The sequence below is a fragment of the Cygnus olor genome, chromosome 12 (assembly GCF_009769625.2).
Source record: "Cygnus olor isolate bCygOlo1 chromosome 12, bCygOlo1.pri.v2, whole genome shotgun sequence".
NCBI lineage: Eukaryota > Metazoa > Chordata > Aves > Anseriformes > Anatidae > Cygnus > Cygnus olor.
Genome location: NC_049180.1, coordinates 9,987,626 through 10,006,675, shown reverse-complemented (window position 1 = coordinate 10,006,675; position 19,050 = coordinate 9,987,626). Strand labels below are relative to the sequence as shown.

The 19,050-nt window shown below is 40.7% G+C and overlaps 1 protein-coding gene and 1 long non-coding RNA gene across 7 annotated transcripts in view; one reads left to right on the top strand and one right to left on the bottom strand.

Annotated features, from left to right (window-relative positions):
* The first annotated feature begins 465 nt into the window (after positions 1 to 465).
* LOC121076533 lies at positions 466 to 6,285 on the top strand. 2 transcript variants are annotated; one of them, XR_005823567.1, is made up of 3 exons: positions 466 to 2,411; positions 3,681 to 3,776; positions 6,211 to 6,285. It is a non-coding gene; the product is annotated as an uncharacterized LOC121076533 (long non-coding RNA). The 2 variants fall into 2 exon arrangements; XR_005823566.1 differs by having other exon boundaries at positions 3,618 to 3,776.
* Positions 4,282 to 19,050, bottom strand: part of LOC121076532 (WT1 interacting protein) — a 78,960-nt gene continuing 64,191 nt past the window's right edge. For 4 of the 5 annotated variants that reach the window (XM_040570921.1, XM_040570923.1, XM_040570926.1 and 1 more), the window contains 5 exons: positions 16,804 to 16,866; positions 14,280 to 14,410; positions 13,253 to 13,304; positions 11,310 to 11,378; positions 4,282 to 8,475 (listed from right to left, as the gene is read on the bottom strand). In XM_040570921.1, coding sequence (XP_040426855.1) covers positions 8,323 to 8,475; positions 11,310 to 11,378; positions 13,253 to 13,304; positions 14,280 to 14,410; positions 16,804 to 16,866 — 468 coding nt within the window. In that variant the 3' untranslated portion in view covers positions 4,282 to 8,322. Of the gene's footprint in view, positions 8,476 to 11,309; positions 11,379 to 13,252; positions 13,305 to 14,279; positions 14,411 to 16,803; positions 16,867 to 19,050 lie in introns of those variants that run through there. The other variant, XR_005823565.1, reaches the window with a different exon arrangement.

Sequence of the window (19,050 nt, the reverse complement as noted above, 5' to 3'; positions counted from 1 at the left end):
AAAGTTAGCATACTGTTTCTTGAACTGAGACTTGCCGTTTTGGTAAAAAGGATCCACATGTGAACAGTGACTGTTGGCAAGTGCCAGAGCCCTGTCTCCAGCAGGGCGCCACCTTCCTCTTTTCCCTTTTTGGTAAAGGCACTGTTGAGAAATGGAGAAGTGAATGATGCACAAAGCTTTGATGTCTCTTTTTTTTTCCTCTTTTTTTTTTTTTTCCCTTTTTTCCTGTTCTTTTTCTGGTGTAGGGAGAAGTGAGAAAAAGGAAAAACTCCCAGTTGAGCAACCTGGCATAGCCAGGCATGGAGGAGTGCTGCCACTGTCATTGTTTTGGAAGACCGTCAGCATTTCTTGCTGCAGGACACCAGTGCCCTTTTCTACCTCATGCTATTATAGAACTTAGTGGATTTTTTTTTTTTCCCCAGGATCTGTGTCCACTTGTAGAGGTAAGTGCAGTTAAATGCATGCCTTGCAGGTATCACAGGTAATTCTTGTTGCTCTCTCCCCATTGTTGAAACCAGCCATACACGCTGTTTTTTTTCTTCCCTATTCCGTTGCTGCATCCATCCTTATACATAGTGTGTGAACGTTGCAGACTTCAGGTAAAGGCACTAAGGTGAGACCAGAGCCATGCAACAGCTGACCTTCGCAGAGCAAAATTGATTTCTGCTTTATTACTTCCTTTATTTCTGCATTTAACGCCTGAAGCTTTCAGCTGCAGGTTTTAGGTGGAAAAGGACACAGGAAATAATTTTTTTGTATTAATCTACCCTAATGCCCTGTCTTCTGTGGGACATGAGACGCTCGTTTGGCATGAACCAGCAGAGCTCCTTGCTTTTATCAGAGCCACATCCACTTGTACCAGCTGGGAGCTGTGTGTGTCACTGTTTCCTTGCTGTACCTGGAAGCACCGAGGAGTGCATTTTCACCAGAGCAGCCAGTAATTAACTGATTAATTAGCTTTAATGTTCCTGCGATAGTTTAATGTGCTAATTTTTTAAAGATTTTTTTTTGATAGTCCAGTTAACCACTTGAATCATCACTAACCAATGCAGTACTTTTTCTCTGAGGTGATGACTTCCCCAGATGTGTACCTACAAATGTGGGTTTTTGCAAATTCTTTTCATCCATGACACAAACCTTTGAGTTTGGTCTTAAATGTATTTCTAGATAGACACTTATTTTATCATTTCTGGCTGAACGGCTTTCCACGTGGTTTCTTAGCTCGTATACAGTTTTCAGCTTGTACTTCTCCTATGCTGTGTGTGTGAATGCAGCGATGTATGCTAGCTGAGGTTGAGTATTTTCTTCTGATGGGACAGAAACTGACAGCACAAGAAAAACACAGGTACAGCAGAATGTGCCAGTTCTTATTATGTGCTCTGAAAAAAGTAATATGGCAACTTAAAAAATTATTTTTGCTGTCTCAGTGTTAAGTGAAGAGAGGGTAAGCACTCGGGTAGAATCTTAATTTTAAACAAGAGGAAAATACTTCTGGTCTTCTGGAGTTTTACCAAAAAAATTGTGGTTAACTCCATAGCTTTAAAAATATGCAGTTCAGCTCTCTGGTGCTGATGTGTCCAGGGATGGTCATTGAGGAATAGCCTGCAATTTCTTCCAGAAACAAATGCTGTCTGCTTAATGGGTGACATTTCTATGTCTAGTTTGGACACCCAGAGAAGACTGATGTATCCTGCTCAACATCCAGCAGCTCTTGCTGACTTTTTCCAGATATTTTTGAATAGATAAGAAACTTTGAAGGAGGAAGTATAGGTGGTTCCCAAGCATGAGGTTGTCTGACAGTGAAATTCAGCACGTTTCAGTAAGGCTGCAAGTTGAGCAGCAAGAAGCCTGCAGATTGCTGCCACCCTAAACTGTGTTCAGAGTAACAAGGTCCAAACTTCTGGATGGGAAATTAGCTGTAATTGCAGAATACTGTCCTTTGCTTTTAAATGAATTTCGTAAGTGAAGGTATCATCTGTTGCCATGTTCCAATGTTTAATGTAAACAAATTGGTGATTGAAATGAGAATGTTATAGCAAAAAAAAACAAACAAACACCCCCACAGACGTTGCCTTTGCAAGAAGACATGCCAGCCAAAAATGTGTGCAAACTGCAGTGCTTATATTAAATCCAAAGTTGTTCACATCACTTTTAGCATAGCCCTGGTTCCTCATCTTTCTTGGTTTGCTAACCTCTGCCATCTTTTTGCTCCTCTCAACTGGTGTGAAGGTAAAGGTATGGGCAGCCGTGATCCAGCCAGCTGGTGTCTTGAAAAGAAAACTGCAACACTAAATGTGAGCAGCTGACTTCACTGGTACCTGTCAGATTGGGCCACTTAGGAAATGCTGTAGCAGTGGGAATGAGCCTGCAATTCCAGCTTCCTCAATGCCACACCCAAGGGAATATTTAAGGTATTACACATATATAAGCACTTTTTTTTTTTTTTTAAGCTCTGCTTTTGGGCCTTGTGGAAGGAATGCGGTGTTGCACTTGAAGTCTTGTCCCAACCTCACTCATTCTCACTTAATCCTCACTTATTACTCGGCCTATGCATTAGGGAGACTAAAAGAGCAACAGGGAGCTGTGCTGAGGACTCACCAGTCTAGCTCATGTATTCCTCATGGTTCCCAGCAGTAGCCAGCATCTTTGGTTCAGAGTTTTGGGAGACCTGGCAAATCCTTTTTTGCCTTTTTAGCTGCAAATTGAAAGCTGCAGACCTTCCCCTGCAGGGATGGCTGTTAAGGTGAAATGCAGGGCTAGCAAAGCCCTCCTGAATAATCTGCATGCCAGCAGATGAGCTGCCACGCATCATGCAAGTTTTCAGTTACACATTGCCCTGTGGCTCAGATGCCACGCCAGGGAGACATGCCACTGCAGAGTTCTGTTGGAGCTTCCCTCTGGGAGCTGGGTCCTGACTCATACTCTTCCTGGAGTGAATGTATATTCATTTTCCAGCATGTGTTTCCTGCAAGGAGGCCCGCAAGGGGCAGTTAGTATTTTTTAACTATGCTTTTCTTTTCAGCCAGGCTGGTTATGGGCTGGCATAAATACTTGCTGCATTAAGAATATGTCCTAGATTTTATTGACTACGTTTGTGTCACCCATTTGATGATGTACTGTTAAAACACTTTATGAGCTGGACAGTCTCTGTGCTTTTCTTTTTCTTCAAGGAGAGCGTGAATTGCTCATTTTGAATGAATTTCCTAAAGTTGTGAGAAAATAGCGTGTATTTGAAGGCCTTATAGAGGTGTAGTACATCTGTTTCAAAGCACAGACTGTGTTCCTTAAAACAATTGCAGTGTATGTAACTTCCCATTCTGACTATGCAAAAGAAAAAAATTGCCAAAATAGTCATTGTGTGAAACCCACCAGTAAGCTTCACTTCCAAATATGAAGTCACTTGTACTTCACAAAAGCCAGCGTGGCTGAGCTGTAGGCAGGCCTCCTTTGAGGAGAGGGTGGCATTGCACTTGGAAGTAGCTGCTTGCAAATGTTTGGCTTGAGTCACTGGGGGAAAGAGCATCCACAGGGTTGGGAGACTGAGCAGCTTAATTGAAAAGATACCCACTAAATAGAAGTATGCAGAAAACAGGAAAAAACTTAAAACTCTTTCCCAGGCATCCACTTCTGGCCATAGTTGGAGACAAGATACCAGTGCTGCCTATCCTTTTGCCTGACAGATGTAGCTGCTCTCACAGGACCATTGTGTACATGGTAAATGTGACCATCTGTGCTGTGAAGCTGGAGGCAAGAAACAGGCAGAGAGCTCCAAAAAGGTAAAATATATAAAAAAAAAAACATCTTTTTGATCCTATCAGAAAGTTGGCTGTGGATTCATTGTTACTGTGACTTAGCAAGAAATTTGAGAGAACTCATTGAAACCAGGGTCCTAGTGCTTAATGCTACGCAGGTTCATAGCCCAGGATAATACTACTCTTCTGGAATGCTCCAAGAAATAATAGGAACCTTGAAAAGGAAGTGTTCCTCCATGCTGACTGGCCTATATGTGAACTAGCCAGACTGGTTAAAGCTTAATTAAAAATTGCCAGAGTGGCTAAATTCTTTTCTAAGTGCAGCTGCAAAACATTAGCTGTGGGCATATTTTAGACCTTAATTAGTAACACTTGCACTGGAGGACCAAAATCCTTCATGACTGCAGCTGCAATCAATTAATATCAGTTAGGCATTTTTGTAGGCAATACAAGGGTCTCCTGAAAATGGTGTTAGAGCCCACCTAGATTAAAAAAAATACTTAAATGTAATAAACTACAAAATCAAAGATAACTACAAAATGTCTTTATTGAAAAAAGCAGATTATAGCATCTAAGGTTAAATGAAACTTCTGACTTTAATATTAAATAACTTAGGATGATAGCAAGTAGCTTCTTCTTTAGATAAATAAATCTACATTTCCCAATTTTTTTCTTCAACAATCAAGGGAATCAAACACTGAAACACAAAACCACAAGTAATTCTGAAGACTAGAAGACAGAAGCACATTGGAAGGTTTTACAAGGATATATACAAAAATAGTTAAACTAATGTATATTTTCAGCATGTAAACTAGTTACATGATATACAAACAGGGAATTTATATATTTCCTAACAAAATAAAAATCAACGTTGGTCCAAGTTCTTGGAAGAAAACTATATTCTTTTAAAGAAAATGAAAATATTTCTCAAATGAAACTTAATTTAAGTCAAATTATACACTCTAGTTACGGCATTAGTTACAGGATGAATCATAAACTTTTAAACTTTTCTTGAAACACAAGAAAGCAGCTTTTGTCTCCTTTAGAGCTTTGGTTTACTTAACTACTCTGGAATTTCTGGTCTTAAAGAGCTCCTCTAACCGTGTTTTCCTTCTGAAGCTCCACCTTACAAAATATATACACACACACACACACAAGTGAAAAGAAACCCAAACAACCCCTTTTTGAAAGCTCAATTATCTGAGTGCATTCTTTTGTTTTGTTTTCCGATTATTATTTTGGTCCTTTCTTTGGATCACGTCCTCCAGTGCATGAGGAACTCTGAATTGCCTAGGACAGTGTTGTGTTGTAGGGACTTCGTAAGATTGCCTTACCAAAATGGAAAGGTGTACTCCTGATGCAAATGAGATCAAGTTGTTATTGTTTTAACTTTATGGAAATATTCTGACAGTACAGAATGCAGAAAAGGCTTCTGATGAACAATCACATCATAAAATGAACTCCAGAAAGTTTACATCTGTGTTGAACTGATTTAATATAAGCATACTCCTTAAGAAAATAATTAAAATAAGCTCTCATTTACATAATTCCCCAGACAAGATGTAAAATGTGAAGAAACTGTCACTAGCACTACAGATTGCAGCACACCATTGGTTTAGATTTGATTTTTTTCTGTTCTTTGATTGAAAAACTGGCAAATTTCATTCAACCTCCAGCTTTTATACTTAATGCTGGAAAAGCAAAGCTGTACTTCATTAGCCAAAAACAAAATGCACCTGTCTGTAAAAACTGCTAGAACAACAACTGCTGCTTTCTGGTTTTTAAACAAATTACTTAGTCTATATTGAAACAGTAACTTTCAGTATTTACTGTGATGATACTTAACACATTGGAACTGAGTAGAACTACAAGACTGACAAATTAATGTGAAATTAAATATTATTCTGTTCTAAAGTATGATCGTTTTCAAAAAAGAAGAAAAGGTATTGTATGTACATGTTAGATAGTGTGCTGACCCTTGAAAAGTAATGTTGAACTGGAAACCTAACCTTGCCCCTGACTGGAGGCAAAGTGCTAAGGAAGGTGCTGGCAGAAGACTGGGCTTAAATGCCAGTGTCACCTCCTCCTCTGGCCACTGTGATTTTTAAGGTTTTGCTTTTATGATGATAGAGCAAAGCATGGTTCAGTACAGCGAGTACTGTTATGGGATGGCTTGCTCACAGGAGCAGACACAAACCTTCTCTGTGTATTTTAATGATTGTTTTCTTAACTTGGATTCTTTAATATATATCACAAAGACAAGTAAATACAAGTACCTCAGAGCTAGATGTGGGCTAAAACAGCATCTTTAAATGGAAAAGTATTACATTGCAGCTCAGGCTAAAAGTTTATCCTGAAGGTCTGATAGGTTCCATTTCATATCGTTTGTAGTAACCTTAATGGAACTGACCTAGTCATACAATCTAATTTAAGACAATTTTTTTTTTTCCTTTTCTAGAATTTGCTGTTTGGGCAAGAGGCAAATGTACTTCTGTTTCCCTCTGAGGCTGGTTTGGTGACTATGGACAAACAGGTAATGCTTGCAAATGCAGAGAAAGTGTGCATGCAGCCAGTGCCCACTCTTTGGAGGGCAGGCCTCTTAGGTCAAACTGTAGAAATAGGGTACTAGTTGCATTGTAATTCCATTCAAAACACAGTTCTCACATTAAATATGTTAATTTTAAACTTATATATTAATAAGAAAATTACTTTTTAAAGGAGCATCTGACTTGCCAAGGAGCATTCAATAGAACAGGTTCATCTAGGCCAATGGAAGTTTGGCAGAAGTTCAGAAAACATACCTTTTGTTCCTTACTAACAGAAAAAAATAGTTCACAGGAATTTTTCCTGCCTCCTTGCTCTCCCCCACCCCCCCAAGGAAATTCCAGACTATCAAAAAGTTCTGTTAAAGGAGTTAATTATTCCACTTAGGAATTAGTGTCCATTGGATGCCCTTTGTACTTCTCAAGAGCACCACAAATGGCTTTCAAAAAATCAATGGAGCATAAGAAACTAAACTGCAATGGTGTTACCAAATAAGTCATTTCATCAGTCTGCATGCTGAATTTAACATGACCATTTCTGAACGGATTGGTCAGATTCTCGATGTGTTGAAAACTGGCATGGAAATGTCCCAATTTACACATGCGGAGAATCTGGTCTGGTATTTCCACTTCCTCTGGAGCAGAAAAAAAATTATTTTATTATAATTTTGGATACAAAGACAGCAATGATGGATTTATTTAAAATATAAATTCAGGAAGGCTGGATCAATTCTCATGAGAATGCAAGAAATTTTTTAAACATACAGATGTGTGATTTGCATGTAAATCATCAACACATGGTAGAAAACAAACCATAAAAAAGATTCATCTAACTTCCTATATGGAAGACATATATTTCCCCAGAGCTCTGAGGTTACTGTAAAAGCTTATGCAAAACATGAAAGTGTGTACATTCTATGTACACCTAATACTTGTTATAAAATACAAATGTTTCAATTATCTGTGTCTAAATTAATATTTCTGCTAAACTGTACTTGGTTTTCCCATGAACATAATCACCATAATCAGTTCAAAAGTGTATCTAGAAAAGAACACAAAGCTGAAAAGATAATACAAAAACCACTGTCCCTCCCCCCCCTTTTTACTAACATCTCAACACACAATCATAAAGCAGTTGGTAACAAATTCTTGTATAAAACAAGTAGCATGAAGACAAGTGTACCTTTGCATAGAAAGGGGCTGCTAACCCTATTAAACAAAAACAGGTTTAAAAGATTGTTTAGTAAGTGCCAAATCATCAAGTTGGTATGAATGCATTTTGAAACTTGGCTACACTTGTACACAACAAGCAATTACAGAGGTCTATAACTTCCTTCAATTGTTATGAACCTGCATGTACCAATCTTTTAGATATGTTCGCCTGTAATGTTTTTCATGAGATGCTTGACATATTTCTTTAACAAACAAAATAGTCTTTGGATGACTGTGAAACCATGTAGAATGGAGAGTTGGCCTGGTGCTTTTTCACAGAATGCCATTATTTAACCCCTGCTGAAAATTGCCATTGCTAAAAACGTTTGTTTGCTTCCTATGCACTACTTCTGGGAATTTAAGTTTTTAAAACTGTGAGACTGTATTCTCTAAGACCAGAATTCGATGAAACTAGCTAAAATGCTAGCATTGTTCTTATCATGCCTGCTGCAATATGATAAGGTGCTAACTTCTGGAAATTAATTCTGCACTCCTTACTCTGGCAAAACCTCCACTGAAGAAAAGTGAGTAGGGAGTGCAGAACAGCCCTTTATACCACTGTTTTTAGAAATGCTGCCACTTACAGTTACAACTTAGTGGTGCATTATTTGTTCAAGTAGACGGTGTCTCAGTGAAAATGTCTAGATAGAAGAACACATATGTACAAGATCAGAAAGAACCCCTCACCTCTGATTTAAAAAATAAATAGCTGGTTTAGATGGTTATTACAGGGATATCATTTTTAAAGGAACAGGAAAGTCATTTAAGATTTCTGTCTTCTCTTTCAAACGGCTTACTGGTAATGGAAATGTCTTTCAGAGTTCTGTGACGTGCATCGGATAGCTTGGAGGTGGATGTGATGGCAATTTAATATTAAGGCGCCTGATATGACAGCCATGACAGAGCAAGTGGCCTTCTAATGGGTAACAACGATGGCCTTCCTCATCATTGAGCTGCAAGCCACAATCCTAGAAGAAAAATTTAAATCCCAGGTTAGTGAGTGATTCAGGTAGGTCATCTCATATCAGCATTGATCTGACTTGCATAACTGTAAGAGCTCCCTCCCATGCCTCCAGAAGCAGCAATCTCAAGAGTTTGTGGTAGACAGACCCTGACTATCTTCTATTAAACAAAATGCCATCACTGAAATCTACTAGGACAATCGCTAGAAGTACCAAGCCCAGTTGTCGCATTTTTTTTCTGTTGTTTCCCACTTATCTTCATCTATTAAATGTTGAAGCAAATCAGATAAAACCAGGCCAAGGACTAACCCTGATACACGCACAACGTGGAACAGGTTAGAAAAGAAAAGGAGCTGATTCTACAAGAAGGCAGTGAGCAGGAAATAGGGGAGTATAAGTAGAGAATGAGAAAGAGGAGTAGGGCCAGGAGGGGAGATGAGGCGTATTTTACTTACAAATCAGGACTGAACTTTTTTTTTTTTTTTTTAATCTAATTTGAATTAGAGAGAGACTTCAAGGCCAATGGTCTGTATTTTTGGTGGAGACATGTTAGTATCTCTGGGACTGACACATAACTACAGGGATGACATAAGTGACCAACAGTGGAGGAACAGAAATAAAAAAAAACAGAGTAAACAATGATCCTGCCTGCTGACAATTGTGTACACTGCAATAGAGATAATCCTGGTGCTCAGTTATCATTGCAATCTTGAGAACATTTGAAAGTTATAGTAGTATTGTGCTTGGATTTGATGTTGCAAGAGTTGTAAGTACTTAAAAATTGTTACTGTGACCAATTCTGACAAATCAGAGATTTTGAATATGTAACTGAACACCTAACAGAAGGAAAAATGTGATCAAACTAGGCATATAGGTCATTTTAGTACTGGAAACCAATGCAAAGTTTTTAATTGGATTCAAAGTATGATTTTTCAGCTTTCATAGCTAATGTTAAAATCTTCAGTTTTTATAATGCTGAAATAAGAATGAAAAGTTTTAAAGTAAGCTTTAAAACTGAAATGTTAGTTTAGGGAGGCTTTAATCAAAGCTTCTGCCAATTTCTATTTTCCATGTGTGAATGTATGCTACATACTAACTTTATACTCTGTTATATTAAGATTTAAAATTCAGTTCCTCTTTATAATTTAAAAATTTCAGATACATTAAGAGCATTTGGAATATCTGTAGGGTACCTTTTCCCTGTCCAAATCTGGATTCCTTTTTCTGCAACAAGAAAGTCCACTTTCTCAGTGGTTTTCAGTTCTAGAATGAGTATCTATTGATCCGCAAGCTGGCTTGAACTTCACAGCAGATTTTAAGCTGTCGCATAAGGAAGAGATGACATGGAAAAGCAGAAAAGTTTCTGAACTGACTAGTGACTTTGCGTGACCAACAGGTGGTGATGACAACTTAAATAGCATTTCATAGAAATTCGGCCTTTGCAAAGCATCCATATGAATCCCTCAAAATACTGGTACTAACTGAACTAGCAATATTTGGAGACAGCAGTAACCCAGTGTGTACAGTTTGAGCCTAATTTGAGGATGTTAGGCAGTAACCTACCCCTGTTAACACATGGCTAATCCCCTGATTTTTGTACATAAATGCACTTTGCCATTCTGGGCAGATGTGGAGGCAGCTTGATTTCCCTCAAACTGGAAAGAGAATGGGGAAATGAATAATGAAACAGAACTGAAAATAAACCCCTATTGGGACTTTCTAATATAACATCAATAGGCTGGGAGAGAAGTGGAGGGAGCTGTCATCTTAGGTGAAGCCTGCACAAAGCAATAGATGAGGAGAAGAGGAGGAGGGAAATACAGCTTTCCAAAATGCTGAAATTTCCTGTGCCAATTTCTCTGGAGTATCAGCTACCTCTGCTGGAAGGAGGTAACTAAGAGGATGGGCTTCTCCTCAGGTTTAGGTTCATGTACATTTCGAGAAGCCCTGAATTTTGCTATTTTCTCCCTCAATTGGAAATCTCTCTATAAAACCTTTCTGTGCAGGAGTACACAGAAGACAGCATGGCTACATTTTTTGCTTCTGCTGCTTATGACAGGCCATGCTGGATGCTATCACAATTACCACCTGCATGAATAATAGAATGTATTTATCAGATAGCCATACCTAAATGTATTTATCAGATAGCCATACCTACTGCAAAAGGGAAGTTTTGGGTTGATCCCAAATTAAAGGGTTTGTCTCCTTCCTTATGCTCTTGGATGCAGAGCTAGGACTGAATTCAGCTCTCCTCCCCGTGAAGTAAGGTCACTAGTCCCAGAACCTGATCTGCCCCCTCAAATGTTTAAATGTGCTGCACAAAAAGAAATAGAAAGTCACTGGTACCCCGTCTCCTTTGTAGTAAAAAAATCACTGTTCATCCAGCATGGAAAAACTCAGAACCCCTTCCCAGCATGGGATAATGGTCTTTCCCTGCAAAGGCAATGTGGATTCAAGTCCCCTCAGACCACAGCCATGCAAACTGTATCCAAAAAGATCAGGCAAAAAAGAGAACCAGCACTTCCCTCTTTGTTCTTTCCTCATCTACAAGTACAAAGAAAATTCCACTAAAACTAAACCCAGCCTTTGAAATTAATATACTGAGGGAAAAACAGGAACTAATCTGGTGCTACTGGAGATGGCAGCATGACTGGCAGCCCATCTCGCACTCTTTCCTCTGACTCCTTTCGGCAGCTATGGGGCAGAGCCCTGCCTGCCCAGGCACGCAGGAACCAGCAAATGCACCCTGGGGTGCGAGTCACGCACCTATCGGGAAGATGCTCGCTATTAGCAAAGCCTTGCTGTGGGGGAGCCGGGCAGAGGCACGCATTGACGCTTACCTCGCAGTGATAGCACTCCACATGGTAGTCTTTGTCCATTGACACGACTCGAATCGTCTCCTCGGAGCCCTGTTGGGGAAGCACAGAGAAGGTACGAATGGGTTTTAAGTGGTGTTTTCTCTATCTTCTTTCAGTGCCCAATCTATGGCTTTGGAAAGCTGCTTCCCAGAAGGATCTCCTCTCCTTATGCAGAGCAGAGCATGCTGAGGGTTTTGCCCCACTAGGCACAGCACTGCACCACTGTTTTTGCAGTTTAGCAGCAGCATGGATATCTGACAGAGCTAAGCTGTAGAGATCCTTTGGGAAGTGTAGCCAAAACTTCATGCTCAAGGGACAAATTTCTCCTGAGATCAAATCATTTTCCAAGGGCACCCAGGATTTGACCAGCCAAACACCATGACTTACTGATTGGGTCAGTCTTCCCTATAGACATCCTGGCCTGATTTTTCCAGGACTTGTATTCCCCTCAAACCAGATGGTACACAGATATTTTGCACACACGTGTCACTGTATGTACCCCATGAAGATTTACATACTAGTCCAGCAGGTAATTACGTGCAGAGGCCAAAACCTCAGCATGAGGGTGGATGTAGTGGAGTTGTGTAATACCTGGCTGAGCCTCAGGCCCTGCTGAGCAGCCCATACCCTTCTTCTAACCTCACAGACTTTCCCTGAGCCACTCCGATGCCTCTGAAGACAGAACTCATTCAATTTGCTGCCCTGCATTGTTTCCAGCTGCAGGTGTGGTCAGAGCATCAGGTATGACGTAGACTACGTCTGAGAGAAGCTGTGGGCAAGTTAGCACCTGCACTGCTAGTCTTGAACTAACCTATGAAACCTCCATGGGAAAGAACATGGAGTCTATCCCACTAACCATCAGATGAGTCAGCAGTAGGACTGCTTTTTCTTTTCTTTTTATTTATTTTTGTATCTCTATATATAGATATAACATATATAAAATATAAATAATTTTGTATGACACAAAACCAAGTGAGATTTCCATAGGGCTTTTCTTCTTACACCCCACCAGTGAGGCAGGTGGTTCTGGCTCAGCCTTTATAAGGTTTTAAATTATGCGAGACCTGGCCATTTAACAGAAATAATTACAAATGGAAAGTAACATGCAGAGTGGTAGAGGTGGGCATGGTGAGAGGCTCTAGCCATAGGCTTTACTGGAGCACAACAGCTTACAGGAGGCAAGCTCTAGCTCTATAAACATGCCAAGAAGATGAGTGAGATGCTGAGGCTCTTGCTTGTGAATGAGCTGGTCAGTGACCTGAGCAATGGGAACTCGGAGGGTCCTAGACAAACATCACTGCAGCAGGCAGGAAAGGACTGTCTTAACGTACAAGTCTTACTGTATTAACAACACTGCCACAATGGGCTGATGTTGCAAGCAGCAGTCATTCATCTGGCTTTCCTTTTAGCCATCCTTTCTACCTGCTTTTCCGCCCATTCAAGCAGTCTTATTACAGTGCCACCCCAGGGTGACAGGCTATGTGGCTTTTTTCACAGGGTCAGGGTAACCCCTCAGAAGTCTTTTCAAGCTCGGGCATCTTCACACATTCCATCAAGAATGCAAACATAGCAGACAAGGAAAATTGCTATTTGAGCTAATGGGAGATTCTAAAAATAAACAGGGTTTTACTTCTTGGGTTGTTCTTGGAGCCCTGGTCAGGGCTTTCAATTAAACAAGATTTATAACAGCATAATCAAGACCTGGAAAGCACCCTAAAGATACAAAGTACTACGCTGCATAAGTACTATGACTATTACAACCTCTAGGAATGTTTGGGAGTGACATTACTGCTGAACTGTATTTAATTTAGTATCTGACATACTACAGGCTCTGGAAGAGGGAGGAAAAGCATCTAATGTGTTTTTGCAAAGTGTTCATATGCCAACAGCTGTTTTCTCTAAAGTCTGTGCATGTTAACACGTACCTGTGCTGGTAGAATCGGCTGGTTACAGGATGCGCATTTTGGTGCGAAAACCCTAGGGCGCAAGAAGAAATTGTTCAAATCACATGCAAAGCTTCTCCAAAAAGTAGAACCAAGAGAGCTATTCTAACCAAGCCTTCTCAGTAGCAAAATGTAAATCCAGGTTTGGAAGCATCTCTAAATTTTTTTGGTAATATTTAGCGAAAAGGAGGTTTACAAAGGCAGATCTACCCCAGCTTTATTGCTTAGGTCTTCCTGACCTCTAGGCATAGTCAGTCCAGCCGTACTCCCCTATACACTCTCTCTCAGCTCCCTTTACTCTTAAAGTCATTCAAATTGTGCAGAGCACCTCATGACCTGAGGAATGTCACCAACTGACATGCTAAATGGGAAAGGGGCTGATCTTGGCTAGGACCTACTTAAACCAAATACATCAACTGGTTTTATCCACAGCTGCGTTTTAGGACAGTTACTGGGCCAACATTTGCTCCATCCTCACAATGCAATCAGTTAAACCAATAGGGCTGAGTTTAAAGTGCAGAGCAGAAGGGAGTCCAAAAGCAATCACTTAACCGCAAAACTTTTTGTCAGGTGAGGCTAAAATCATTCTAACACTAGCTGCTAATTACACGTCTACTGTCCAGTCTAGGTTAATGCAACTTACACTCTCCAGTGACGCACTACCAGAATCTAGTCTTATTAAAGCCAGCAAAACCTAACATCATTGCACAATTAGCCTTGTCTAATTAGTTTTGGAAATCCTGAAAGAAGCAGAGAAGCAGCCACTAGAGAAATACATCCTCTGATATAACTTGATTTTCAACTTCATCTAACCCCTGAATGTCACACTGGGCCCACAAAGTGACATTTAAAACTTTAAAACACTTTACAAATGCAAGATGTGAGAAGAGCACCAAGGGACATCACAGCAGACAGAAATAACCCTTTTTATCTACTGCAATGCTTCTAACTATACCAATAATTTAACTAGTATAATTTTTCCAAGCATGCAATGGATTTGTTTACTTACGTATGGTAGTCTTTGACACAGTAAATATTGTTTTCCACATCTACAGTGAAGGGAACTCCATCCAAACACTCGTTACATACCACACAGCGGAAGCAGCCAGGATGGTATGACTTTCCAAGGGCCTGCAAGATCTTAAGAGGCAAAACAACAAAATAAGTGGATGCATGATTACATGAGATCCCCCCATACACTGCTATGTCCGACTCCGAGAAACACACTTCAGAATGAAATTACCACTCTGGAGATCTGTCAGCAAGGGGCCGTTTAAAACAATGAGCTTACTTATTTCTGTGGGTTTCTATTAGGCTCCCAATAATGACAGAGAACTGTGAAAATCAGACTAAGTCCCATCACTTTTAGCTCTGCAGAGCCAATATTGCCCAACAGAAGTTAAAAATGGTTTCAGTGACTACTTCTTGGAAAAATCTGTTGCAGATACAAGTCAGTGAGATACAGAGTTAATTCACAAAATGTAACAGGCTGTGACAGAAAGAGTCCAAACCAGTCATTATTCAAATCTACAAAGTAAACCAATAAAACAAGCAAATAAATAGATAGCCCTTTATTAACGCTCCTGATCCACCACAGTTACCGACTGGCTATTTGTCATTGGGGCCCATCAGTTTCAGTTAAAATTCCATCTGTGTTGATGGGTAATCAAAACTGCCCTGGCTTCTGCCATGCTGTCCTTCCCTGCTGCATTTTAAAGGCTTTAAGGACAGGTTTATGCAGAGTCTCCTCTACGCTGCTACAGAAAAATCCCCTCCTCACGGTGTCCTTGTACATAATGTGACACCAAGGAGGGCGCACCAAGTCCATGAACAGGGCTCTGGGAAGGGTTAGACACGATATCATCTTCAGGCATCTGTCACCACCTTACAGCACCAATTGCATACATTTCAAGTATTAGAATCACCTTTGAAAGGTAATCTCGGAAAGTTTCTGCTAGCAAGAACACTCAGCTTGGAGCTATTAATAAGCTGGAGATGGAAAATCTCCACTGACCAAGCTCTCATGGCCATGTAGGTGTTCGTACAGATAAAGTTCAAATCAACATGAAATAGGGTGGGGAGCATAGGAAAAATGTGTGAAGTCAATTTAATTTCACGTTTTCCCCCTTCTAACAAATCTCTATAGCTCACTGTTCAATGACTGGCATCAGACTCTGATATGCAAGCCTGTTCTTACCCAGACACAACTTGTCTCTGTGTGTGTGTCGCTATCCAAGCAGCTACAAAACACGCACTGTTAGCCTGTCGTGGTTGCGCAGCCACACTTTGCACAGAACAATCCCTAATTCGACTGCACTTTCAGCCTTGAACAGCTTCAGGCTTGCACCCAAGCCTGTGGGGCTGCAGCACGGTTCCTCAGCTGCACACCAGTAATACGACTGTGCAGGCATGTTTGTGTCTGTGCACTCCTGGGGAGGAACACAGAGCAATTAGCCAAATAAGACTGCTTAATTCCTGGAGCTCCCAGAGCTGTTTCCTTTTGTTGGAGCATACTTGCTGATGGGAGAAAAGCAGATGAGCACCTGCCAAACTTTCAGCTACTGAGCTCCACCAACTAAATATTATGGACTCTTGCCTGGCGTTCTGCAATTAAGGGCCAGCTCAAAGCATGCAAGTTGGGATCCCCCTCCCCCTCCCCGCACGACACAACTCTAGAAATTTGCTCTTGGGCTAAAACGAACAATATCCTTGTCCAACCAGTGGTGCCAGGATATGAGCCAGAATCCTCATTAGTGAAGTCTCCATTCCAGCTCCTACTGCACCTCCGTGTTGCAATGTAATAGCTACTTCTATTAGGCACACTAATGTTCACATACATTTTAAAGCAAGAGGAGAACACTGACACATACACGATCTGCACTTCTTCAATGTGCAAGCAATTTCATTTGTTTGGGAATTTTTGCTTAGGAAGAACAGACAAAATTCATCCTACTTTCTCCCAGTGAAATGAAGCCAACAGTATCTGGCCCAACCCATGGCTCTTTGATTTTTAATTATAAAAGTAACTCTGACTGCTGGCTCCCTGCACATCACAGTAGCAATAATGGATTTTAACAGACATGGAGCAAGTGGCAGAAGGTAAATAAAGCAAGTCACAGAGCTGGCAACAAACCTCAGGACTACTGATAATGTTCCTCTCTTCCCTAGACCAGACTCCATCCTCTTACTGTTCTACTGTCTTACAGAGCACAACACCTGTTTTCCTTTACCATGTTCTCATACAAAGCTGTGGTCTATTTTCCCCCTTTAGTATTAATTAATTTATTTTTTTTTAGGTGGCATGTGGCAGAACAACAGAATCCCATGATCTCGGGTATGAGAAAAGCCCAACTTTCTGTACTTTAGAGTAATACAGCATGAATATATTTATGATACTGCCTCAATTTGAAAAATTACCTTTACAGTAATGGAAACAACGATAGTCTGACAAGGGAAAAAGCACAACGTCTCACAGAGCACTATCCAAAATACATCAAAAAGATATCCCACAGTTAGGAGCTTAGGTCTCTTACCATCTCCATTATGAGGTGTCCACAAACAAAGCACTTGTCTGCTGTTTGCTGAAAACCTGAATACTGTTAAAATGACAGAAAAAACAGGATTATTAGTAACCACTCTTCTAGCTGCAGAAATACCTTTTAAATGAACACCACGCTGTTTGCCAGCTTCTGCTGTGTTTGACAGCAAACTACACAATAGGTTTGGAAGACTGATTCAGAAGACTTTGTTCTGCTCTTGCAGCGTGCTCAAGTACCAGCTTGGCCTTCTGATCTGCTGTAAATATTGAGGTTTGCGACATAACAAGATCATTTAAAAATATGATTTTTAGTTTTGAAGCCTGTTCAGGGAGTTTGCATTCATTTGGCATGCTAGAAATAGCTTCTAGTCACTCTTTTTGTTGTTGATAGTGGGGTAAAGTAAATAATTGGAGAAGTAAACAATGCAGGACTGACCTCCTGACTCCCGCTCAAACTAGTGACCGGATGCTTACTGACCTCAGTTTTGGGACCTACATTTCACTCAGTACTACATGCAGCCTGGAAAGATGGAGACAGGCCCAAGGACTATTTAGCTACCTTGTGGATACCAAGCTTTTTATCAATGAGACAATTCTAAAAGTCCAGATGTAGGAGCTTGTGTTCCCTGTACAACGCGGGCTACGGTAGGGTACCTCAGACAGACGATAAGAAGCCCAGCTGCAAGCAGTGGGAAAAGGACAGGCTGGGCAGCCTGGCAGCAGAGCCCTCTTGGGTGCAGTGCCTGGGGCATGGCTGCAGGGAAGTACTTTGTCCACTTGGGACCACAGCTCTACATTCCCTCCCTGCACATTTTTGATCTCAATTTTGTACTTGGGCCCCTACAGCAGGTCCTGTTTCAGATGCCAAAGTTTCTTTAACCCTATGTTTAGACACGTACAAATAATGTCAAGGTTATCAGGCCAGGTGACTGACCTACCCAACAACTACCCTACAGGCAAGAGACATTTGCTTGATGAACTCCAGCCATGTAATTTTGAAACTGGTATTTACAGCGGCTGAACTTTACCCTCATCCATAGAAGTGAAGTGCAGCATGTGTACGCCTTCCTGCCAGAGTAAAAGGGTGCCCAGGCACTTGTATGGTGTTGCTCTGCTATGTTTATTTCAGCAATTAGCTTTGTAAGCTCGCCTGAAATATAATGTAGTCACATAAGATAAAAGATGGAGACTGGGAGGATGAGGGCAAACTGGACTCTTCTGACAGAGCCCAGGTTAATTGACTCAGAGCACCTAATGCATCCTCAGAGGCTCAGCCTAACAGAGCCTATGGCTTGCTACATTCCCCCTTGATTTCGTGGGGATTAACTGTCCCCTCACTTCAAAAGCCAGTGGTTCACAGCCTAGCACTGCCATATGTTTTCCTTTTTATTGGTGTGAGGGGATTACATATTATTTCACATCAAGAGGTTGGAGGCAAAATTATTGTTGCTATGCAACACAGCAATTATGAAGAAAAAGGTCTTGCAGGCACTTTGATGGGCCCTGAAAGTCAGTAAATGATGCTACGGTAGCTGTCACAGCTCTGTATTTACTATGCACTAAGGAACACAGCTCATACAATCTTAAGAAACTTTGAAACTTCAGCAAAGAGACCAGAGTGTTGAGGAACACATCCAGGGGTGGCAGTCGTAGCTGGCTACTTCTGGAAGATACCGTTCTGAATTGAGTAATGAAACTGGTGTGCAAGTCTGGACATGGAGCAATGGCTGAGTTCACCTCCCTGATTTCAGGTAGTAGTTTTTGTATCCAAATACTTGCTTTTTTCTTTTTACTGAGGTAGAAAAAAGGCCTCACTACTTGGGATGCTTCTTGGCTGCACTGTATCTGAGTAACCATCTGGCTAGACTATTTCCTAAGGTTGTGAACTCGAGGGTTACTGGAAACAGGTGGGTAGGTCCTGGCAGCGCAGACAGCAGAGGATTAACAATAATACAATCCCAGCTAATTCTAAAATCCTGCTGGAATGAATTTACCAGTACCATCTGGCTGTCATTTGATAAGGAATGCAAAGGAGCATTTACCCAGCTATTGATTAAGAGGGAACGTTATTCCCCAGGAACAGAATGGCTTAGTGGTCAGATTAATGTCATTTATTGCTAACTAGATTGTCATAAATTACACTGTTTGTCAGAAAGGAAGGTTTTGCTGACACAAAATCACTCTTTATATGACTAACCCTATTATATTAAAACCATGATTTGTTTTTAACAAGAGAATTGTT